Source organism: Trachurus japonicus, chromosome 8 (genome assembly GCF_045865225.1).
Source record: "Trachurus japonicus isolate A0001 chromosome 8, Traja_1.0".
NCBI classification, from domain to species: Eukaryota; Metazoa; Chordata; class Actinopteri; order Carangiformes; family Carangidae; genus Trachurus; species Trachurus japonicus.
Window position 1 is genome coordinate 25,934,662 of NC_140914.1, and position 24,443 is coordinate 25,959,104.

The window sequence follows — 24,443 nt, forward strand, 5'->3', positions numbered from 1 at the left end:
CCTACAGGCTTGTTACCTAGCATGTAATAATCATCATGACAACGTACCAAAGAACTGATAAATAAGCCTGATGTTAACATTAATATAAAACTCAGTAAACCACACAAGCCAGCTACATGTTCTCCCTGTGTGATCATCTGGGAAGTAGACAGTCTGAGGACATAAAGCTTTGAGGTTGAGGTACGTAATAATGAAATGCATTGCGATACTCTGACAGGTCTCCGCTGTACTGTTCAGCTGTTGTAACAAAAAGCTCAGTATGTATCTATTTAGTCTATGTATGACTTGTCCCACAGGGAGCAGGTGGATTGTAGATTAAAATGAGGTGGCACTCATGGACCCAGGATAGACCCCTGTGGAGCCCCACGAAAGAAATACATTTTTACATTTGTAGACTAACAAATGTAAAAAAGTATAAGACTGAAGTAAGTGACAGAAAATGACAGTCTTTGAGGGAGACTCCCCTCAGTGACTGGTCATTATCTGTCACTTACTTCAGTCTTACACTTCTTGTACTTGCATTTCACTTTTGTGAATGAGCAGCTGACCAACGTGTAATTTCCTTCGGGATCAATAAAGTTGCATCTAATCTTCATTTCCTTTGTCGTTTTGATTATAGCCTTCTGTAGAAACTCTGTCGATGGCCAGTGGTACAACTATGATGACAGCAGTGCTGAGCCAGTTCCAGAGGGAGAGGTGTGCACACGTGGAGCCTACATCCTGTTCTACCAGAGAAGAAACACCATCCCTCCCTGGTCTGCAAGCTCCTCAGTCACTGGTAAGTACTTTCTTTTTTAACATTTAAATTTTTATTAAGGTTTATGTAAGGACAAACCAAGGGGGGAGTTGTGGGTTCTCCAAGTGAAGACCACTTCCGCATTCAAAAAGCTGCAGTACCCCGGCGGCCTCTGGGGGTTGGCTCCAGAAGGGAGCAACTCCAATTGAGCCCCATGTTAAAATAGCCGATTTTACAGCTTAAAAAAGCATATTTACAGCCTGGTACATTTTATTTTTTTGGTCTCTACCGATAGTTTCTACCACCGCACACACTCTGAGGGAGGTGGATTTTTTTTTAACTCTACCGTTTTACTATTATTAGGTTTAAAATTCTCGCCAAGTAGGGCGCGGAAACGTTGAATGGCAGGTCCGAGCAGGTCCGTGGACAGCTGCTTCAAGGCCAGTGGGCGGGTTCTTGGCCGGTAGGCCGCCATATTTGAGTCACAAAAACGACTCCCCAAAACCAATAGGTGACGTCACGGATGCTACGTCCATTCTTTTTACAGTCTATGGGACAAACTAAGGGCACAATATAAGGACAACTTACACAAACAAAAGGGGATAGGGAGGTGGGAAAGTTGGAGATTCAGTGCCATACTACAGTATGTGCCTCACACACAAGATATTTCCCAGGCAGGTCACATGGTTAAAGAGAGGCAATGCATATAGATGGGAGTGAGGTAAATACATATCACGATACCAACTGAATGAAGACCATTCCTTAGATATATCTGCATAAATACACAGTTACAATCAAAGTGGTACTGGTAAGTACTTTCACATTCTTTGTAGCAGCCTACCGGTATGTTGACAACATTCAGGTGGCAGCATTATATCCCACTGACAAAATACAGAACTAACAGATGGGAGGTCTGAGCATCATTACACATCACACCATCGATATTTACTGATTTTTTTTCTGCAAAAATCTCTTTGATGACCTGTTTCTCAACATCTGTGTGCGTTTTCACTCTGATCTCAATTATTTATTTTAGCCAATAAATGAAGGTTCTCTATGGCTGGAGAGAAAGGCTCCTGCGATAAATGGTCTTCATTTCCTGGAGTCGGGGAGGCGTTCGTCTTCATGGTTTCAGTGTAATGAGGGAATTCACAGATGGGTGGAAAGGCTTTTGATATCCTGTGAACATACAAGTTTGATGTTGCAGTGTGGCTGCAGGATTTTCCCTCAGCGTGACTCTAGTGAGGGCAATAGATGCAGCTGTGGGGAGGCGTTCCCCTGCCGTTCATGTTCAGGACATCTTGTGGCTTATTTTAATGAACTTGTATCCAAAGAAATTGGCTCCATTTTTTTCTCCTTTTGCAGGTTCCACCAGCTCGTCCACCTCTGATCACTGGCTGGTGCGGCTGACTGGGGGCAGTAAGAGGGGCAGCATCGTGTCAGGAGGACCCACCCCTGTTCCACCAGGGCCCATTCAGGCTCCAGATTCTCCTGAGCTTCCAGTGTTTGGAGATGAACCTCCCAGGACAGCAGAAACAAGTAGGTTTTAATTTTTCCTCACACCAATTCAGTCCAATTTCTTGATTTCCTAGAAGTTAAAATTCTTAAGAATTTAGTTGTTGCTTAAGTTGCTTTGGCAACACTCTTGGTCACACTGGTAACCGCAAGTACAGCTTGGTACAACAGCAAATACTCACTGGGAAGCTACAGTGCTACTGAAGAGCTGCTGGTTCATCTGTTTACAGTCCTGGCATTCAAATGAGGTTGCCTGAAATGTCTAGTATTTGATGAAAAATCTTTTTTTAACTAATGATTATTCTTTTTAAAATTATGATTAAAAACAGTATTCTATACTTTCACGTTCTCAGATATAAATCGAGTTCAAATAAAATGCAGCATATAAAAATATCTGAGCTGGCACATCTTGATTGACAGTGCAGGGTCACCAGAAATTTGTGATGTCAAAATGGGGTCACAAGCCAAAAAAGGTTGGGAACCACTGCTTTAGAGCATACTAGAGGTACACTTTAATACATCATGTGTCCTCTGCTTTCCTTCAGATGGGTTTGAGGCCAAGCCATTTGTCCGTGGGACCCAAGGCAGGAGTGTCAGCATGAGATCTCCCACTAAGCCCAAGGAAACTATGGGCAAAGTTCTGCCGCTGCGCTGGTCCTTTGGCTCCAAGGACCGTGTTAAACACCAAACCCAGACCCAGCCCGGAGAGCTGGTGGAGTACCTGGAGTCTGGGCGCCGGCCACGATGTACCAAAGACCCTATCATCACACTGGTGGCCACCCCACCACAGAGGACTGCCCAGGGAAGAGCCTTCGACATGGGACAGGACTGCAGCTCCCCGAGCGGCAGCAGCCTTAGTTGCACAGAGAGACTCAGCTCAGACACGTGTTACTCCCCCAAAATACCAGAAGGACAGAGCAGGCCTTGTATGGAGAGAAACATCTGCCAGGGCAACTTCAAAGATGGTTCTCTGAGGCAGAGGTCGTCGAAGAGAGCACGGCAGGACCAGGGCAGGACCCTGGAGCTGCAGCTGCAGAGAGGAGCCATTCTAGGGGGTCATATCAGCCACAGTGCACCTCCAAGCAGAGACTCCACTTTGAGAAGAACTAAGGTCCAAACAGGGGTGTCCTACAAGACACCTAAAGACATGCTACAAATGGTCCTCCACCCTGAGGACAGGAGGGGGCAGAGGGGACAGGAGGGCCGCAGCCACGACAGCCTCTTGTCTTTTTTCAAACCGGGTTTCATGAAGAAAGATTTTCCTAGGTCACCAATCAAGGGACACAATGAACACGTGGATTGCCACGGACAGCTGGAGAAGACAGCAGGCAGTAATCCTGCCAAACTGTCCCTCTCCAACGGGACGCTGGCCACAGTGGCACTGGAAGAGAGGAAGGCCGGCGTCGTCCCCAGGTGCGACACCCATCACTGCAAAGTCCAACTGGTGAACGGAAAGGCCGGGAGCCACGACCCTGTGGACATACAGCGCGCTCACAGCTCCAGCAACATCCAGACCAAGCTGGACCTGACGTTCCGCAGGTGCGCCTCCCTGCAGAGGAACGGAGAGATAGTGGCCCCGCCCGCTCACCGCATCCTGCTGTCAGACAAGCCCAGCTACGCCACTCTGCAGCGGACGCGTTACAGCACCACCTCCCTGGGTAGGCACACACCTCTCCCCGGGGACTGTCTTTGAACCTGCACTGCATGATTTGCAAGAAACACATGCGACTACACACAGAACAGTAGGAGCTGTGGAGGGGTTTTTTCTGTTCGGCTGGTGTCACATATAAAAACAAGTTAAAGCACAGGGTTGATTTTTTTGCTCAACCTTTAATTTAGTGTCTTTCAGCTTTTATACAACAAAATTGTACCGGTAAACAGAAAATGAATGATGATATAAACAGGCTTTGATTCCCTGCTGTGATAGATCAGTTCAGTCTTACAAAGTAAATGGAAGACTTAGTAGTAAAGACAGCCTCAGTTTTTAGTCATCAAAGCATAGACCTATGTTCGTTTTATTGTTATCATCAATACCAATCATAGGGATTATGTCAGAGACGGGTTACCATGTGACTGATGTTTTGTTTTTGTGTTTCCTGTTGAAAGTGCCTCTGTGACAGCCCAGAATGACATGGGAACACTAGGACCTCTCTTCTGATCTCTACGCTCAGCACACAGAGAAGCTCCCAGCAGGAGGCGTCGTCGCTGGAAACATCGTGTATCTTCTCCCTCCCGTCATAGTACTGTTCTAAGTTCTTACCTGTGTGTGTCTTAAACTAAATCTATGCAGAGGTGAAATTACTGAGGAGATAAACTGCTGTAATGTGATTTATGTGGTTCTCCTTGTTTTGTTTAGCAAAACAGTCTGCTGTGAAGATATAGTTTTATTTTGGAGTTTATGAACAATATTTGAAAAGCAATGGGCGAATTGGTGATTTGACATGTTTTTAGCCCATTATTAAATGTAGGAGCTCAACCTAAAAACTAAAATCCTAATAAACAGTGGTATACACTGGTGTGTGCTCATACATATTCAAGATAACGGGCTAAAACGTGTGAAATTGTTCTTAAACACTGCAAAAAGTACTAACACCTGCACTGTAAATTGGCTGCTATAACAACAGGCATCACTGCTTTGTCCTGTAGGATAATCGTCCTCTCATATTACCATTGCACTTTCTTTCTTAAGAATTGTTTTCATAACATGACCAGAGCTTATAAACTTGGTAACAATTCGACTGAAGCATTAGGCTGAAACCAAAACTACCAACAAGTCGTCATTATCATTAATCTCGATGATGGTGAAAAATACACATTTCATGACCAACCAAAAAAAATAAGCTTCACAAGTGTGTGTGATGATCTGTGTGTAATTCATGTTCACAAATAAACTGCCTGATCCACAAATAGATAGATACTTAACACAAGGAACAAATGTAAGACATTTTACAAATAAACACATTACCAAATAAATATCACTCAATTCAGGCTGATTGGAAATGACTTGTAATTATTCTATCAGATGGCAGATTTGGTATTTTTGAAAGTAGCTACTTGATAATGACTTGAAACTAAATGTTTTTCACCCACACTTTGAGGTTCAGAATCTCAAAACTCCAAACACAAAAATAACCCAATTCAGACTTGTCGTACGATTTACACACACACATTTAACAATGTCGAAATAAATGCGAAAGCGCTTTATTACATATTGATGTACTTTATATAAAATATTATGTTAAATGTTATATGGTGTGAGTGTGAGTGTGAGTGTGAGTGTGTGTGTGTGTGTGTGTGTGTGTGTGTGTGTGAGTGTGTGTGTGTGTGTGTGTGTGTGTGTGTGTGTGTGTGTGTGTGTGTGTGTGTGTGTGTGTGTGTGTGTGTGTGTGTGTGTGTGTGTGTGTGTGTGTGAGTCTGACATGTATTTAACTTGTGATTTATTTATCTCTAAACCTGTTTCTCACAGAAATCATCATACACATTTGGAAATCTTGTTTTTATTAGTAATACTAAACAAACTACTCCCCAGTTTTTGGGAGATGTTTTGTGTGTCTCAGGCTGAAAGGATAATAAATCTGTCACCAACAGATAAATAAACTGTGAGGCTTTGTGGATGTTCACAAGATGAAATAACCGAGGGGGAGTCCCCAAACTCAAAGGCCGAGCTTGATTAGTTTGTTTTCTGTTTTTGCGTGTTCAGGTGGAAAAATAACCCTTCGCTTCAGTTTCTGATCAGGTTTGGTCTGTGGAGGAGAGAGATTCTTTTAGCTACATCAGAAAACAGGAGGTGGGATCTGGCTCTAACACAACAAAATATGTATCCATTACCTACCTAGCAGGAGGTTAACAGAGGGATGCTGCGTGTCCACCTCTGCTCAGCTCAGCATCACGTCTTTGATTGACCAGGATGTGAATTCTCACTGATAAAATACCAACATTAACAGGACCACATATAGAAGAAAACTTAATTTGAAACTTGTTTTTCCTTTTGAGATTGAACAAAAGGATTAATACCCTACACACACACACACATGCTCACATACAGTTATTATTTCTCTGCAGCCACAGGGATGGGAGATGGTGATAATGGTTATCACATTCATATACATTGTAATAAAGTAACCACACACATCATAAACAGAGGGAGGATATATATATATTTAATGCACAGTCATCAGTCATAACCATTGTTTCTGTATCTGCACCACATCTGCTTTTTTTCTGCTGGAGAAGGAGGAAAAACTCCAAGGGAACAAGGTTCATAATCCTTCACTTACACTGTGTGTCTGATTTCAATTTTGTGTTATCTTATTATTTGTAACATTGTCACTGGGGATTATTAGGGAATGGTGAGAGGTCAGATTGGTTGCCTGCACTGTAACTGTATTCACATTTCATGTTGTGTCATTTAACATTACTGTTTAACTACACTCTACCAAAATGAAATAAGAGTAAGTGAAGGATGTTTCTGAGACATTACTTGGGAAATGTGGCTAGATTATATTTTATTATTAACTTTTTTAAAACTCTACATTTTGTACCTGATGTGTAATTATGTATTTAAGTACCAGATTAAACCTGTATGTTTCAGGCTACTGTATCAGATGAATACATACAGTTAGTGGCGTTGAATTGGACACAAAACACATATAAGTCCCTGTACTGGACTGTCTATAATGTCTGCTTAATGTACTGCAAGTGTTATGGATCGCAAATAAAACACAGCATTTCTCACAAATGAATCCAGTGGAATTGACTGTTTTACAGTACCTCAGCGTGAGTGTTTCATCATCCTTATCTCACTCATTTTCAATTTTCAATTCAAGGCAGCGCATTTCCTCGTATTGAGTCGGACGCCTTTTTCAGAGTTCTGATAAAGGCTGGTTTCCCTGAGCAACAAAGAAAGGCCAGATGACTGAGAGACTTCAGAGTTTGTTAAAGTGCAAGTGTTAAAGTGAGACATCCACTGTCAATGGCAAAGGAGCACTCATGTTCATGTTCACAGTTGAGACTCCTAGCTCCTACCTACCCATAGCAATTCATCTCATCTCACAAATAAGTTATAGCTGTTGTCAATAAAAGCTCTGCAACAGGTGCTGGATACAGGGACATCATATAGAGTCACAGCTCCATTTAATTTTTATCAGCACCAACACCTCTGTCCACGGTTAGGAAATGAGAGATACACAACAAAAGGCTCATCTCATTGATATGACTTACTTGTCATATGGGGATGGGAGACCATGATTACAGGACAGATAAAGAAAGCAATGTGGATAGATAAGGAGTATACAAATAAAATTCAAACAAATTCTGCTCTAACTTTCTATCAATAGTTTACAAAAGACACAGGAGAAATATCAGATCCTGATTTCATATAATACAATACAATACAAGACTAAATTATAAACTATCAAGTTGTAGCCAGTTTAGTGTGTATCAGACATGTGATCTTTAAGGAATGTTAAATTGCTCTTTATATTAATAAGGTAACCGATCTCATTACTAAGGATAACATGACATTAGTGAGTTATTAAAAGGGAAATACACTGCATTTAGTTGGTTTTCCAAGTTTTCACAAAGTACAAGGGTGTGTGGTAGTTTGCATGATCTCTGTGAACTTCAGCTTCCTCACAGCCCAGACACATGTCAGGTAACTGTCAACGGTTATTGATCTGTATGAAACAAAAGCTATATTGCTGGACAAACTGAGTCACTGGAACCTTGTTTGATGTGACCAAGAAGCTAATGGTCTGGCTGAGCTCCAGAGATCCTCTGTAGAGATGGGAGAAGATACTCAGACCTTCAAGCTCATAATTATCCTCTCAGCCCAAACATTGGGGGGTTGAGTTTGTTATTTAAATAAGACTGTAATGTCAGCTATTATTTCACTGATTGAGCCCCCAGACAGAGAATTTCTACTGATTGTTTACCCAGTTGCTTTTTTGGGAGCTAGACAAACAAGTTTTTTTTTTTCTTTTAATATGCCTGATCATGCATTAATCTTACAGTGAGACATGAACTTTTTACATTTTACATACAGCTTTACTACAGTACAGATTTACTTTGTAGTGTATCACAGCAACCTACTTACAGTAAAGATTTGCCATATTTACAGTATGGTACTGTACTACAGCATTTTACAAGTAGGAAGCACTTTTACAGTATTGTACACTACAGTAATATGAGTTGATGCAGTATATGTACTATACATTACTGTAATTTTACTCTGCACCACATAGGATTGCAAGACAACCTCACAGAGGTGGAAGAGGGCCCCTTTTTACTCTGCAACAAGAAGAAGCCATTTGTGCAATGGTGATTGCAAACAATGACATACGGTTGAGAGGTACAAAGTGAGGAGGACAATATCTTTGGGAATTTTTAATCCGTTTCAATTGTTACAATTGACAGAGTGATGTAGATGAAAACATGTGGCCAGACAGACAGGAACATCTGGATGTGCAGGAATGATTTACAGTACTCTGTAGGTTCAGTCACAATATGTACTGCAAATATTATTTACAGTTGTGCACAGCTCTACCCAAAGGGTGTTTCTTATGTTTGTTTTACAATAGATGACTGTAGTCAGTAGTTAGAATTGCAAAGAGCATTTTTTTAACCTTTATTTATCCAGGCAAGCAAATTAAGAACAAAATTCTTATTTTCAAGTGCAGCCTGAAAAGAGCTAGAAGCTCTTTAAGGGGAAGGGGGAGGGGAGTGCTAAAAGTGAAAACAAGGTTATATAAATTACACTTAGAAAAATACAATACAATACAATACAATACAATAAAACAGTGGGGCGTGACAAGAAGGCCTATTTAGCAAGTGCAGGAGTCGACAGTGATTTGTAGCAGATTTTGTTTGAAGACAGAGAGAGAGGTGAAGACAGAAAGTTTAAGTGTGTTTTGTAGGGTGTTCCAGTCAAAGGCTGCAGCGAACCGGAGGGCACTGCGTCCGAAGACGGTGCGGACTTTGGGGATGGAGAGGTTGATGATGAATGCACTGGACCTTAGATTGCGGGCAGGGTGGGAGAGGTGCAGAAGGGAAGAGAGGTAGAGAGGTGTAATGCCAAGAATGGTTTTGTAGATGAGCAGAAACCAGTGATGGAGCCGTCTGATGTGGAGAGAAGTCCAGTCTACCAGGTTATAGAGGTTGCAGTGGTGAGTGGTGAATGGAGCCCCAGTGGCAAAACGGATGGTGGAATGGTGGAGTGGGTCCAGTTTGCTGAGAGTGGAGTGAGATAGTCGCCATAGTCTAATATGGGTATGCATAAAAATGTGCAGTAAAAATGTGAAACATACATATTCAGTATCAGTTACTCCAAATACAGTAATGTGTAAATTTACTGTAGTTTTCACATGGCTGTACAAGTAGTGTGTAGTGCTGTCTTGAGCATTTTCAGGCAGTGTCACCAAGACCTGACTTTTTTTGCACTGTCATAATGAAAACATGACAAAGCCATTTGACTATCTTGTTCATAAACAATAATGTCAGGACTTCTCATTTTGACGACACTGACAGTTTCATTGACATTCATTGAATGAACTATCCATTTTGAGCAAGTGACGCGCTTTTGCAGGTTATCCACTCGGTTTTGCAGTTTGTACCAATTGTTTTGAGAAATGCACTAACCGTTGTGCAAATGTTAACAGTGATGTGAGAAATGCACCAAAGCGACTGAAAAAAACTGTAACATCACAGTTTTTCAACAGAGGCAGGCTGGTTGTGGCTGGAGTGGAACTGTTCCAAATGAAATGAGGCCCCATGTGAGCATGTAACATAGTCTAAATGTCAACATCAATCAATGTCAACGTGACCAAAAACTGATCCATCGTTCACTCATCTCTTTAACATCCACACACCATTTAGTTGTTCCCAGTATGGCATCGGTTTCCTGGTAGCCACACAGAAACACAGCTCTGCTCTGAATATAGGGAGCGTGATACAGGAGTCCTGTGGGGGGTCTTGTGAGATTGGTTCCTGCCTCTGGACCATATTATTCATTGTGATAACAGTAATTGCTGCCTTTGCTCATGTGGATTTTATTGTCCTGAGGGTTTTTTTTTTTTTTGGTTTTTTTTTGCTGCTCATGCTTTATCACCATTTATCATTGATGAGCAGAGTGAGGTGGTGGATGGATGGTGGATGATTTTGCATTAATTTCCATAGGTGTATGGCATATAGCTCGTATAGCTCTGCTACTTTGGCTTTGGCAGTGATGGCTGTTGGGTAATGGCATGACAGTGAACAACGGACAACATATCTGAGCCATTCTCTCTAATAGAATGGGCTAAAATTAGCATCCATGGGCAAAAGAGTGGAGATACAAAGAATGAATTCCTCTATGTTTGCAGCAGACTGAAGAATCCACGCTGCTCTCACAAGCAATTATGGGCATCTAAAAGCGAAGAGAAGACTGTCTAATGTAATAAAAATGATAAAATGAAAAAAGCCACATAATGGTGCCCAGAAAATCACATCCTTATGCATCATGGAGAGAGAGAAAAAAAAGGCGTAGTGAGAGAAAAGTAGAGAGAAGTAGTGAGAATGAAAAACAGTGGCTCTTGCGTCATCAGCTAATGGATGACAAATCATGTCAATATGTAGTGAATGCTCAGAACATTCAAAATATTAATAAACTGAATCCAGATGAAAGCTATTACCCCATATTGATTTTTCACCAAAAAAGACTTCTATTTTTGTTTGGAGTAGTTTGTGTCTCTGTCGTCATCTCCTTTTGCTTCTTTGGAGTTTTATCTAATCTCACAGAGATTCATGTCTTTTAGTGTTAATTTTGCATTTTCTTCTTCTTCTTTTTTTTATCTTATCTTTTCTCTTCTTGCAGCACCAGTGAGAGAGTTTTTGTTGCCTTTGCTGCAAGGACCTTGAACTGTCCATCCACAGTTTCACCTGAGTCTTGTTTTCTTTGATTCCCAGCTCAAGGATACGTCATGAATCGCTGCTATCCTTGGTTCACAATGACCAGTGGTCAACAGTTACAGTTTCCCTTTAGATGGAGACAGAGCATAAAGACGGTTTTAAAAGCTGTAAATCTCTGCTCTTTACGCACGGCAAAAATTGCTGGTAATTATATGAAAATATCTCACACATATGATGTAACACACAATGTTTAGATAGATAGAAATTTTAGATAGATAGATAGATAGATAGATAGATAGATAGATAGATAGATAGATAGATAGATAGATAGATAGATAGATAGATAGATAGATAGATAGATAGATAGATAGATAGATAGATAGATGATTTATATCCTACAATGTCTAAAACAATAAAATATACATTACTAGTGCAGAAGGAACAACCTAAACATAAATTAAATACAGTAATACCTAATTTAAATACAATACATAATTTAAATACAATATAATACGAGTCCAAAAGGGCAAAAACATAATATAAAAACGAGGTATGTTGCTGTCCCCCACACTTCTGTACTCTGACTGTGCTGCTGTAGAGTCAAAATCTCATTGCAATGATTTTTAGGCTTCATTTTAGAGTGTTACCTCCTGTGAAACTAACTACCTAAAATTACCTGTCTTCCTTTGTAACACTCCATCAAGTCTTATTCAGTTGAAAAATTAGATTGAATGATTACTAATGGTTTCTCTAACGAAAAAAAAAAATGTTTCATACTCGTTCCAGCATGTGGTTGCCCCATTACATGAAACATAAATGTCCTCTGAGTCTGCACAGTTTTACACTCTTCTCAACCCTTCTGCTAAGCACAAAGTTCAGCAAAGACTCATGATTAATTAATTAGCTTATATACGCATGAGTGCATGTTAACTAAATCAACATGTTAATTGGAGTTTGAATTCAAAATGCACACTTTGTTCATTTGTCAATTAAAACTAATGTTTTTTCTGACTTTGAGCGTTAAATCGTTACACAGACTCAAAAACAGATTCATGTTACCGTGATCAGGCTTTTTCTTTGTTACCGAAAAAGTCCTACTGACTGACTGAATTTGCGCAAACAATGAGTCTTCCACTGTTAAAAGCTGAAGAAAAAAAAAATTATTATTATTATTTCATGGCACCCAAATCACTTTACACAAACCATTATTCATTCATACCACATTCACAGAGACGTGATAAGCTACATCTGCAGTCACAGCTGCCTTGGGGCAGACTGACAGAAGACTGGCTGCCAATGTGTGCCAAGCGGCCCCTCCGACCACCACCAAATATTCAAACTCATACGCATCATCTCGAGGTTGTAGAATGAAGCAACTTTTGGAAAATCGGAGAAACTGTCTGAATATTTTTCACCAGATCAGCACTTTATTTTATTTAATGCATATCAGTCCAGTGTATCGGCTGGTGTTGGCTCACAGTTCAAAAATACACCATGCTCACTTAGTATTCACATCACAGTAAGCACCACTTAAAAATACACAGAGACAAGTGCATCATACAGCATCACAAGCCACAGTGGCCACACATTATGCTCTAATGTCACTTTGGATAATAAATACAATCAGACATGTAGCGTTATCAGTGTAACATAATCAGGACCTGTAGACCTTCACCTCCCACAGGAAAGATTCACACCACTCATCTGGTGATACAGACATTCTGTCTTTGCTAATGAGAGCAAGCAATCTGTCCCCACTTAGTAATTTAAACACATCAGTCACATGGCATGTGAAGAGCAGCACGTCCTCTAAGAGGGGAGCCAGTGAGCCTTTCACACTTTGTCTAATAATTACATGACTGTTTGTACAATCTCTAATGGTGCTCCACTGCTAAATGCTGTGTGTTTCAACAACACAGTGAGTTTTAATCTACAAGCAGTGACACAGGAAAAGGCTCACATGACACTTTTCTGCCACAATATAGAAAAACATTTAAACAACAACATTTAAAATGTGACAAGCTACAATTGATGCTGTCAAAAATGGATTCAATATATCAGCCATATATGTATTTGCTATTCATGGAACAATCTGTTTCACAACACTGACAAACTGCACAACAGACATAATAAAATGCACAACAGCTTTTGTACTAACCCAACAACAGTGACAGACTGCAATATACAACTGCTTTATAAATGATATTTCATATAATAGTAATTGTTATGATAAGGGACAGGGTTAAGGTTTGCAGAATAGTGAAATATTTTTCTAATAAACAGTGAACTACAGTGGGCTGAAGAAGGCTTTATTAACCTGTGTGCTTTTTTTTTCATTTGTATGCCTTTACTGTGCCATATGTGATACAAGAACCATCTTTTTCTCAGTACTGAAATGACTGAAATACAACCAAAACCACTTCTAGTAGATATTCAAATAAATAAATAAAATAAAAATATGTGGAGGCACAGTAATGATCAGCCATTTTTAATTGTTGCTTTTCATTGTTCTGCCTCAGTTTGTAGTTTGCTGCATCTTAAATGTGATGAGAAAGTGGAAGAATACTGACTTTTCTTCATATTTTTTACCAATATGACAATAACTGATGCTGAACTTGTCTTGTAATGTTGTAAACTGTATAACAACCATGCACAAAATGTATAGTATAGTTCAGCAGAGTCCTATTTTTAATGGCCTTTATCTTTGTCTTCATGGAAACAGAATCTACTGAACACTCTGTTCAGTAGTGGCAGATGGTGATTTGTTGGCTTGCAGGTCAACTGTCCACCTCAGTGCACAGCCACAGTGACAGGCAGCATGTTCTGAAGCAGTTCCCTTGATGACTGCGAGTGGGACGGATTGGAGCCGTCCGCTGCCATCCTCAGACTCACGCTGCCGTCAGCCAGAGCAGGGGCCACTCTGAAACCCCTGTGAGACGGACGGATGGCTACAATGAACTTCCTCTTGAACGTTTCACTTAAAATGATGTAGATGAACGGGTTAATGCAGCTGTTGGCGTAGCCCATGCTGATGGCTATGTTGTAGGCATACAGGAAGGCAAATGTGGGCCGCTGTACCGCCAGGTGGGCCAGCTGCAGGACGTAGTAGGGGGCCCAGCAGATGAAAAAGGCCAGGCAGATGGCCACTGCCATAGAGGTCACCTTTCTCGTCCGCACCCTCTGGCTGCGCTGGGGCAGTGGAGCAACTGTGGATGACATGTTTTGGAGAATCTTGAAGAAGACCCCGCAGATGATCACCAAAGGCACAGCAAAGGCCAAGAAGAACTGGTAGAGAGTGAACCAGTATGTATCTGTAGCAGGGTTGGGCAGCAGCAGGGCACAGCCCACTGAGCCGTCCTTGAGGCGCATGAGTCCCGTGTACATCCAGACTGGAGTGATGGAGACCAGAGAAAACACCCACACCAGAGCCACCGCTGCCCCGGCCATGAAGGGGGTTCGAACGTGTTTGAAGCGGATGGGATGCACGGTGGCCAGATAGCGATCCAGGGTCATTACAGTCAGGATGTACGTGCTGACAGTCTGGCTGTTGGAGTCGAGCGCTGTGATGACAGTGCACATGGTGCCACCAAAGCACCAGGAGCCGTTACCCACAAGCTGGTGGATGAGAAAAGGCATGCCGAGGAGAAAGAGGAGGTCTGCGATGGACAAACTTAAGATGAATATATCTGGTACTGTCTGCTGGGAGCAGAGCTTCGTCTTCTTCACTATGGTGTAGATGACTATGCTGTTTCCAAGGATCCCAAAGAAACAGATGACACCAAAGATGCTGGGCATGAGCACATTGCTGTACTGCTTATGATCTGCAAAGAGAATGCTCCCCATCAGTCACTTATTGATTCACTGATTTGTTTTTGTTTTATTTTCCAATTAATATCCCTTGTATTATTAATATCTGAGCCATGAAGTTCACAATAATCACTCCCTAATATCAAATATGAACAAAATAATAGGCTAATAATAGAAACTAAACACCTATAGATAGATATGTTTTAAATAGATATGTTATAACACAAACATCCTCTAATGAGTGAAATTCTAATAGTCTCCTTATTCTAAAAAAAAAAAAAGGAAGAATGAATAAACAACATACCTTCTTCTGGATTCTCGAGACTGATGGATGAAAAAGATGAATTCGATATGTAGGCAAAGTCCATCCCAATAATAAAACTTAAAATAGCCTGTTTAGATACGAGAACAGCACAAAAACAGAATGATTCAAATATAGCTTCACTTAAGTTAACTGAAAAACTAATTTGATGGCATGGATTATGCTACTCAGCTGCACGAGACCTAACGCGCCAAAAGAGGAGGGGGGAACAGAGCGACGGAAGAACTTGGTCAGTCCTCTCACCGTGGTGTTTATACTTTCTCATGGTGTTTCAGCCCAGAGAGACGATGCAGGCTGAAGCTCTGAGCTGCCGGTGAGTGAGTGAGTAGAGGAAGAGAGAGAGGGGTGGTGAAGTTTTCTCTCATGTCTCGTCTAACCTCAGCATCTCTGATCACAGAGCTGCTCTTATCTTATTGCCCATATTGCCCGTTTCTCCTCTACTGCCCAGCTAAATTTAAAAATATATTTTATATAATCCATATATATTATAATATATATGGATTTATTAGTGTGTGACCCCCCCGTCATGGCGATTTCGCTTGCAGAGAACAGCGAGCCATCTCTTTTACGAAGTGTCAGAGACTGTGATGGTAGGGATCGATACGGCCACTAGGTGTCAGTGTTGTCAAGGTATTAACACACTTCTGTTGTCACAGATGGACAAGTCACAATCAAAAGCAGATGTCCAAAAAATGAAAACAACGAAAGACGACCGAATGTCTAAAAACATTTTGTCAAATAGTGTTTTGTGTAGTGGGATAAGGCTAACAGCTTACACACATGTGGAAGTTGCAGTTGTAGCTATTATATGAGGCGAGTTTCTAGACGTAGCCTATCTTCTTTATAGGCTAGCCTATATATTTAATTTGAAGTAATCTAGAACACCATCAAATAAAAAGTGTGTGTGTGTGTGTGTGTGTGTGTGTGTGTGTGTGTGTGTGTGTGTGTGTGTGTGTGTGTGTGTGTGTGTGTGTGTGTGCTAAATGACAGGAACTGGGAGAGTGTGTGGTGAAGTTGGTGGTTTGGTTTTAAAGGTGCCCTCTTTTACCATCACTTTTTTTTTTTTTACTGATAGATAACATCAAGACACATGACCTACAGTTTTTACAGACAAGTGAAGTGCAGCATACAGCAGCAGAGCACATGCCGTCTACTTACTATTAGGCTACTGTAACTATAAGAGATCTGGTAAAGGCAGGTGTAAAACACTGTTGTGGCAACAGTTTGACTTTGATTTCACAGACATAAATTTAATAGTATTTAAATGCTCCAACACACTCTATCTGATGCCCCACCTTGCTTTGTTTCACCCTGACTTAATATTTAATGAGTGACATGGAGGAAGGAACTTCTGCAGACAGACAGACAGACAGACAGACAGATAGATAGACAGACAGACAGACAGACAGACAGATAGATAGATAGATAGATAGATAGATAGATAGATAGATAGATAGATAGATAGATACCGTAGACAGACAGACAGACACAGACACACACACACACACACACACACACACACACACACACACACACACACACACACACACACACACACACACACACACACACAGAGAAAGGTGTAATTGAAGGCAGTTCTGGGTGACAGCAACATAGTAACATAGTAACATAGTAACAGGTCTGTGGTGGGCTTGACAGACCCCTGGTGCAGACTGACAGGGAGGAGCTCCAGTCACAACAGCAGAGACCCTCCCAGCGCTGTGGAAGGAAGCGGAAACAAACGTCGCAAACCTTATGCTAGTAGCTAGATTTAGGCTCGCAGGACGGGGTGGAAGCGACACTAGACCTACATCGTTTGTTGCCTCTCCAGAGGAAACAGGGAGTTGATAGTTACACGACAGGTTTTCGTTTGTTACGGTGGCAACATTGAAACGGAATATCTCGAGTGGTGAGTTTTACTGACGCTTTCTCCTCTCGTAAAAGTTGTGCGCTGTTTCCTTTCACGACGCAGGCTAGTCAAGTTCTCTGACGTTAGCTGGGCTAACTGTGCCTCTGAGCTAGCAACAACAGCTTGCGCTATGAAAAAAAAAGGTGTTTTCTTCCTTTTCACATTTGCCAACGTGAAGCCAGCCAGCAGGCCCGGAGCTTTGACAAACATCTGGCGTGTGTTTTAAACCGGCCACTTGTTTAGAGTCGTATCATCGCTAATTTGCCTGTTGTAGTAAATTTGATCGGTGAAGTTTGATCACCACACTGCATCGCAGTTATTGTTACCCGACCGTTAGCCGGCATGCTAGCTCCAGCGTTCTAGAACACAGGGCGCAGTCTGTTCGCTGGAACGGAATCGATTCAGTGGAAGTCGCGTGAAAACGGTAGAAAAACGCGGTCTGAAGCTTAAAATGGCTCATTGGGACATGTTTTAGGCTTATATTATTTTGACAGGAAAGAGCCATCAGAGGGTGGCACATTCTAGAGGATAATTGCAGGTCTGCCCCTTCGGACTTCAGCTTCCCTTTTCATAATCGTCTTTAATACCCCCTGTCACTGATGTGCTTTCTTTCCGTTTGTTTTTACTGAGGCTATAGTAGTCATGAGTTGAGTTGTTTGTAATACTGTAAACAACTACAAGGCTCACATTTCAGGGCTGTCTGGGCTGACGTATGAGCTTCATATTAGTGGGGATGGCTGGGGCTGGTTTTGAATAAAAAGGAAACAAAGTTTGCGTGTGTATATAATTTGTCATACATCTGTTGCTCTTGCTGTTATCTAGACGGCTGTCAGGTTTAATGGCCTTAATAGTCGCAGACTTGAATTACTGTGAACCCATCAGAGCTGCACGTCCATAATATTAGCAAACAACTTAATGGGATAACGTAGGTTTATCCATTTAACTAAGTAACTGCAGGTTTAACCAGTGTAACTCAGCTGTGCTTAAGTAGGATACTGACTTACCACTGGTTGTGCCAGATGGTTGGCTGTCAACAAGCTGTATAGGCTATAGATACTGTTGCTGATTGTGATTGTGAACTTTGCATCAATAGCTCTCCTCCTCAGATCAGTAGCAGCCAGCCTGAACTCCACTTTAACATAGATTTGCCACTGGAGATTATCATAAATACTTTCTTTTCACTGTATTTTGTTCATTTTATGCATTACATGTGACATATCAAAGCAAACACTTGCCAAACAAACTATTTGAACTAGCCTGATTGAACATCACATTGTTTCTTGTTTACAGGTACCTTACTGTGACCTTTATGTGAGGTCTAAACCGTTAAGGAACGGGTCATAGACGGGAGGAGAGACTCGGAGAGAAGCATCTGGCCACAGCAGCCTGGATAAGCGTTTTCATTTTTTTTATTCAAGTCCCTGAAACACACCAACCACAACCAAGCAGTTTTCCAGCGAGCAGCCAAGGACCATGGAGGCCATTGCCAAATACGATTTCAAAGCAACTGCTGATGATGAGCTTAGTTTCAAGCGTGGAGAAGTCCTTAAAGTAAGTGACAGCTATTTGATCACTGGAAGTTAGGGCTTGTATGCATTACTCATAATTAGTAAGTTCTTGAGAATATTTAATGGTTGTGTATTTATTTCCTGTGTAATTCATCACAACTGTCATGTGGTAAATGAAAGTACCATTAGCGGTCACAAACTCAGAAAGTAATCTTATTTTGTTAGGGGAAAAAAAAGGAAAGAAATGGCAATAACATTGATATAATTGCCCAAATGACACTACAGTCCTACATGAAGATCAATATCTTATTTTTCAGTTGTATCTACCTATTCTGTCTGTTCTGTTTGTTGCCATGTGGTTTACTGATGTGTTAGTTAAACATAAACCACTTTAAAAAAAGAAAATAGAGCAGTTAAATTGGGCTATAGCCTAAAATTCAAAACACACTGCTGCATCATGTGATGGTGCGCATGGTAATTAAGTGTGGCAACAGAACAACAAAATTTTAGCCCTAGATGCTGGAGCCTAGTGTACAATAGCAAAGCATTGTAAAGGAGCAGTGCTAATGTTACACCGCTGAAGGCACTGTGATTAACAAGAGGCAAGAGCTCCAAGGCCTTTGTTTGGGTTTTGTTCTATTATGAGCTATTTAAAGTCATCTGTGTGAAACCTCAGGCTTGTCCATATCTTCAGGCACGAGAAGCTTATGCTTAACTGTTTCTGTGAGGAAAGGCTTGATGTCATCACCTTGATGAAGAAGCTGAAATATTAGAAAATACAGTATATACTGCAGTTTTGCTTCACACTCATTCTTGCATTTATATTCATTGATCATAATCCTGGTACTACGAGTCAAAGCCATGATTGCGGGATGCAGACGCAACGGTCCACTGTAATTAGGAAGCATTTTCCAGGACAATGTGTCCTTTTAAGGGATGCAAGACTCAATCTTTGACATAATATATCGTTTTCCTTGAGTAGATGTAACATAGATACATTTGTATTTAATGATATCTATTTTATGTATAGTAGTGAAAACTGAAATGAGACAATACAAATGTTACTACATACTCATAAGGGATCAATAGTGACATCTAAACAAATACCCACCACGTGTATTCCTCACAGAGTCCGAAGGGCTCACTAGTTTCCAGTGCATGTCACAGGAGCCCACCCCTGTGCAAGTGATGTGTGTAGCGTGCAACACTCCTTCATAGCAGCTTGTAACGTTGTCATGAAATGGCTTGATTTTATTGTGTCCTGTAACATAATGTACTATGTAGAAGACGTCAGTTGGTGTGGATGAGTTGACTGTTCTTCTAGGAGACGAGTGCCGTATTTTCCCAGAATGAGAGATTTGAGAAGTGAGCTTCGAAATGACGTCTTATCTCACCAGGGGGGCCTCGTGTGAGGGAGGGTGAGAGAGAGAGACGGCTCAGGAAACACTGAGCTAAATATGAGTTCTTATTAAATTTGCATAAGAGAGGAGAAGGTACTGTACTTTTCCTCTCATTTCTATGGCCAGCCGTCTTGTTGGGAAACCTCAAGCTTTTTTACCAGATGGCAGAGTTCCAGTCCAAATGTTAATGGGAAATACCACAGATTTTTTTCCTTTAATTGACATCATTAGGGATGAGATGTGCCTCTTGGTTCCTGCGTAATTTAGACAGAACTGAATATTGTTTTGGTGAAACATGTTGCATGTTCTATTCATTTTGGCATCATTTAACAACCTAGATTGTACTTCTTAGTTCCCCATTTATTTGCCAGGTTGTTGCTCTCAATTCTTGTTTTTTATTCTTCCTTACAAAGTGCTTCTTGCTTTCAGCAGTGTTTCACAGGCCGTTTGCGTGTCTGCTGATTTAGGAAAGTGATAAGTTAGGTCAATTTACATAAATGACTAAAATATACAAAAAACTCTTTGAAAACAAACTCTTTGGTTTCTAGATTCAACCTATTTTACACGAGCAGGTCTACTTTTACATTGAGCCTCAGGTTCAACAAGAAGTACATTTCATTTACATTTTGTGATTTCAAGTTCCATTGGTTTCACATGGCTCAATCCAAACTACTATACTCAGATACAGTTAATAGCACTCTGTGGATTTGGTAAAATGTCTGACCTTGGTGCCGCTACTACACCAGCGTTTCCCCATATATTGATTTATTTGTGGTGGCCAACCACATCATTGATACCGGCTGCTACACATTGATTTTATTCCTCTGTTTTGTTTTGTTTTGTTTTTTTTTACTATTTTTTAAAATGGGTAAAATTTTGATTCATGGTAGCACATTGATTTGCTGAACCCCTCCTTGCTCTGCTGCTCTCTCTCTCTCAATCACATTTAGAGCAGAGCTGTCTGCCGTGGTCTGACTGGTCATCAGGAGCGTTGGGAGAACTCCCACTACAGCAGTGGGCTGGTTGTTGTTGTTGTTGTTCCTTCTGTGTTCCTGGTATTTGAAGTGCACAAGAAATTGAGCTGGGACTGGTTGTCACTGACCAATCGCAATAATTGCTCAACCCCATAGTGGCCCAATCCGATGATGAGCATTGTTATTTATTGATGCACTATGACGCAATGGTGACGTGTATGTATATTGTCACAAAAGAATTGTGATAGTTTATTGGAAACACAGCTACACACGCTGGCTTTAAAACAAGGTATTCATTTATCCAGGCCCAATATATTGGACCCTGCTGGTGGATACTGTAAGTGCACAAACTGTCAAAGCCGCCAATGCTCTGCAGGTTATTTCTGCCTAGAGAAAGAAACTGAAATGGGGAAGGAAAGCCTGTATCAGTGTTGCCTCGAGCACTGTCCACATTTCATCTGAATCATTTGTTGGCTGCTTTGCCCATAGGACCAGTTCACTTTTTTTAGACTGAATGAAGTGGCATGATGTTTGTCAGAAACCATCCCCCTCTCCATTTCTTTCATCTCCTTTATCCTGTGTTCCTCTCTTGTTCCTCTTTGCAGTACTCATACATTAGTCTCAAGTCTGAATGTTTCCCCCTAGGTAATCTCTGGGAAACAAGATGGAACAAGCTCCTGTCACTCACCAAAACACACTGCTGCAACAGTGGACTCATATTAAATGTTATTTAGAGTGGGACTGTAAGGCTACTGTTGTCAGTTGCAGTTTTGGATTTATTGATCCAGCGATTTTCAAACTGGCTGGCACATACAATCAATGAGTTGTTGGTCCTATTTGAAAAGAATTGGCTTAACCCTTTCCTTAAAACAAGCAGAAAACCCATCGGTCTAGATTTTTTCTTTTTTTTGTGCCGATTTACAGAGAAGTATAAAATGGCTTTGTAAAGAATTCATGACCAGCTGGTGTAATTTTAGCACAGGTAGGCCTATACCTTGAAAGTGTGTCATAGGTTGGTCTGGTTTTAGCTGTGACTCTTCCTTTGTGGCTGCTGAAACCTTTTGTCCGATACTTTTTCTGCCCTGTTAAGTCGCTTCTAAGAGATCAGTACTAAATAATGCTACAGCACTTTGGTCTCTCTTGCTCACTATCTCACTTTGCTCTTTGCACTCTGCTTTTTAGAGCAGTTGGATGTTTGGTTACATAACAGCTGTCTGAACATCAGCAATACTAAACTAAATTCTCCTCTCAATTGGCAACTCTCAATTACACCGATGGTCAAAAACAGGGTTTGATGTACACGTTTCTCTGTGCGACACGCTGTAGACAAGGATCTGGAGTAGCAGTATCTGAAGGAAGACTTTAGAGGTGGATCGTTGTGGCTCCTTTGCCTCCATCTCCAGTGCTATCTGTCTGCTGATACTAATACTAAACAGCTCTGCTCTTCAGACAAAGGCTCCCTCTCATGAGAGAGCAGGCCCGTGTTAAGGCTTTACTTGTATGTAGCATCCTTAACTTCTCACCATTTCCAGTATCGCTGGGAGATGGTGGCTGTGCTGCTGTCTCATGAGCACACAGGAAAATCTGTTTGTTTGTTCTACTTCCTTTTCATTCACATCATAATTAGTCCACTCATTTTATAAAAAAAGGTTGAACAAATTGCAACAGAAGCAAACTCAACTGATTTTGTATCCTCAACATGTCCTGAGTGAGGGAGGGGGGGGGGATCCCATTAGGGGAAAGTTTTGAAAAAGACCCAAATATAGCCCATTCATACGCCTATTAATTATTTTTTATATAGGGTACAATTTTTAACCTTTAGATATCTCCATGAAAATTACCCAGTTGATTACTTACATTAAGACAAACAAAAATGTATTACAAGTTTTTTTAAATTGTTTGTTAACATGAGCAAATTTGCATGAATTTGCATAAATTATTTTGGTCTTTTTTGAAACTTCCCCCTAATGGGAATCTCCAAGGCTTTTTCTCCCTCACTCAGGACATGTTGAGGATACAAAATCAGCTGAGTTTGCTTCTGTTGCAATTTGTTCGAGGTTGACTCCCATTTTGGCTTAAAATTACTGGACTAAAATGCATTTGTGAGTATTTACAACATGTATATTGAGCTGTGGTGAAAGAAAAGCAGTGTGTATTGATACAGTAGCAGTTATGATCCGCATCAGTAGTAGCAGTACAGTTACTTACACTTTGAGTGACTCAGTAGAAATCATTGTGTTTGAAAGCCAAATATTAGGGGGCTCCAGCTCTGGCTCAGTGCCACGCCGCCACACAGCAGTTTTCCTCCTCGTCTCAATTGCTTTTAGAACATGCCTTTTATGTAAGCATCCATCTAACGGTCTGCACACTAACAGGATGAAAAGGCTGTTTTGGGGACACGAAATCCTCTTGTATCGACCTATTTAATCATTATGAGAGGTGTGTGTGTGCCATCTTTGATCACTTGTCATAATACCATGTAGGTGTGTGATTATGAGCGGAGCAAGATTAAGCATCGTACCAGATGGAAAAAAATGTATGAGAATTTCCCTCACGATCAGATCACCTACTAATGAGGTCAGTATAAAGACTGTAAATCTTTTGAAGAGAAAACTGTGAAATCCCTCAGAGAATTCAATTTGCTTGTCTTTGGATGAGTGATTCCTTTACTTTGACTGAGCCGTTGTTCTTCCCCCACAACACATTTGTTGTGCTTTGTCTCCTTGAATTAATAATGTCTGTGACAGCACTAATGGGCTTCAATTACACAAGGAAGAAAAAAACCCAATAGTGTCTAATGTCACCAAGATATTTAGTAATTGGGTTCCACAACAGGCAGCCAGCTAGCAGGCACTGTGTCACCGTGACTCACACAGCTGGTTCTTCAGACCAGGCTCGACCTCTAATTTGCAGCCTTGAGTCATACGCCAACATTTAGTTGTATCATTTGTCAGCTCATGAGCAGCGCAGGAGACCGTCACACTACAACCGAGGCCACTAACCCGCCGGTCTTCCCTCCTATGACAGATGCTAGAGCCTTTAGCGTTTGATTCACTACACCTACCGACATCACTAGGTGTGTATTTTTACTCTGCGTATTGCTTTTGCTCCTTATCAGAGCGTGGCACACACGGAGCTGTTGCAACTACCTTCCTGTTTTATCTCTGCAGCCAGATTCAAGTAGTTAAACTGCTTTAACTTCTCTCTTGTTCTAAATGTAGAGACAGACAGGCTGACGATGATGAGTCTTAAATATTACATCCAGACCCGAGGACATTTGACAGCTCCGAAGCACAAGCTTATGTACAACATCTCACAGTACAAATGTGTGTGGGCCTGTGACAAATTTGCATAATGCAGACTAGTTCAGTTTCACAGTGTGATTTCCC

The 24,443-nt window shown here is 41.1% G+C and overlaps 3 protein-coding genes across 3 annotated transcripts in view; 2 read left to right on the top strand and 1 right to left on the bottom strand.

Moving 5' to 3' along the window:
• Positions 1 to 5,497, top strand: part of usp43b (ubiquitin specific peptidase 43b) — a 76,497-nt gene extending 71,000 nt beyond the window's left edge. The window contains exons 13-16 of the mRNA XM_085785005.1: positions 620 to 778; positions 2,102 to 2,275; positions 2,797 to 3,909; positions 4,358 to 5,497. Coding sequence (XP_085641131.1) covers positions 620 to 778; positions 2,102 to 2,275; positions 2,797 to 3,909; positions 4,358 to 4,368 — 1,457 coding nt within the window. The 3' untranslated portion in view covers positions 4,369 to 5,497. The remainder of the gene's footprint in view (positions 1 to 619; positions 779 to 2,101; positions 2,276 to 2,796; positions 3,910 to 4,357) is intronic.
• An 8,247-nt stretch (positions 5,498 to 13,744) lies between these two features.
• Positions 13,745 to 15,622, bottom strand: mchr1b (melanin-concentrating hormone receptor 1b). The gene is made up of 2 exons (XM_085785449.1): positions 15,246 to 15,622; positions 13,745 to 14,955 (listed from the first exon to the last, which is right to left on the bottom strand). The coding sequence occupies exons 1-2, from the start codon at positions 15,307 to 15,309 to the stop codon at positions 13,925 to 13,927; spliced, it is 1,095 nt and encodes a 364-aa protein (XP_085641575.1). The 5' UTR covers positions 15,310 to 15,622; the 3' UTR covers positions 13,745 to 13,924.
• Positions 15,623 to 17,030: 1,408 nt separating this feature from the next.
• The window catches only part of grb2b (growth factor receptor-bound protein 2b), a 32,576-nt gene continuing 25,163 nt past the window's right edge, over positions 17,031 to 24,443 (top strand). The window contains exons 1-2 of the mRNA XM_085785006.1: positions 17,031 to 17,172; positions 18,463 to 18,723. Of these exons, the coding sequence (XP_085641132.1) occupies positions 18,646 to 18,723 (78 nt within the window). The 5' untranslated portion in view covers positions 17,031 to 17,172; positions 18,463 to 18,645. The remainder of the gene's footprint in view (positions 17,173 to 18,462; positions 18,724 to 24,443) is intronic.

Coding starts and splice junctions, on each gene's coding strand:
- mchr1b (XM_085785449.1), bottom strand. CDS start 15,309: ATGGACTTTGCCTACATATCGAATTCATCTTTTTCATCCATCAGTCTC. Junction 14,956..15,245: donor TCTCGAGAATCCAGAAGAAG/GTATGTTGTTTA, acceptor TTCTCTTTGCAG/ATCATAAGCAGTACAGCAAT.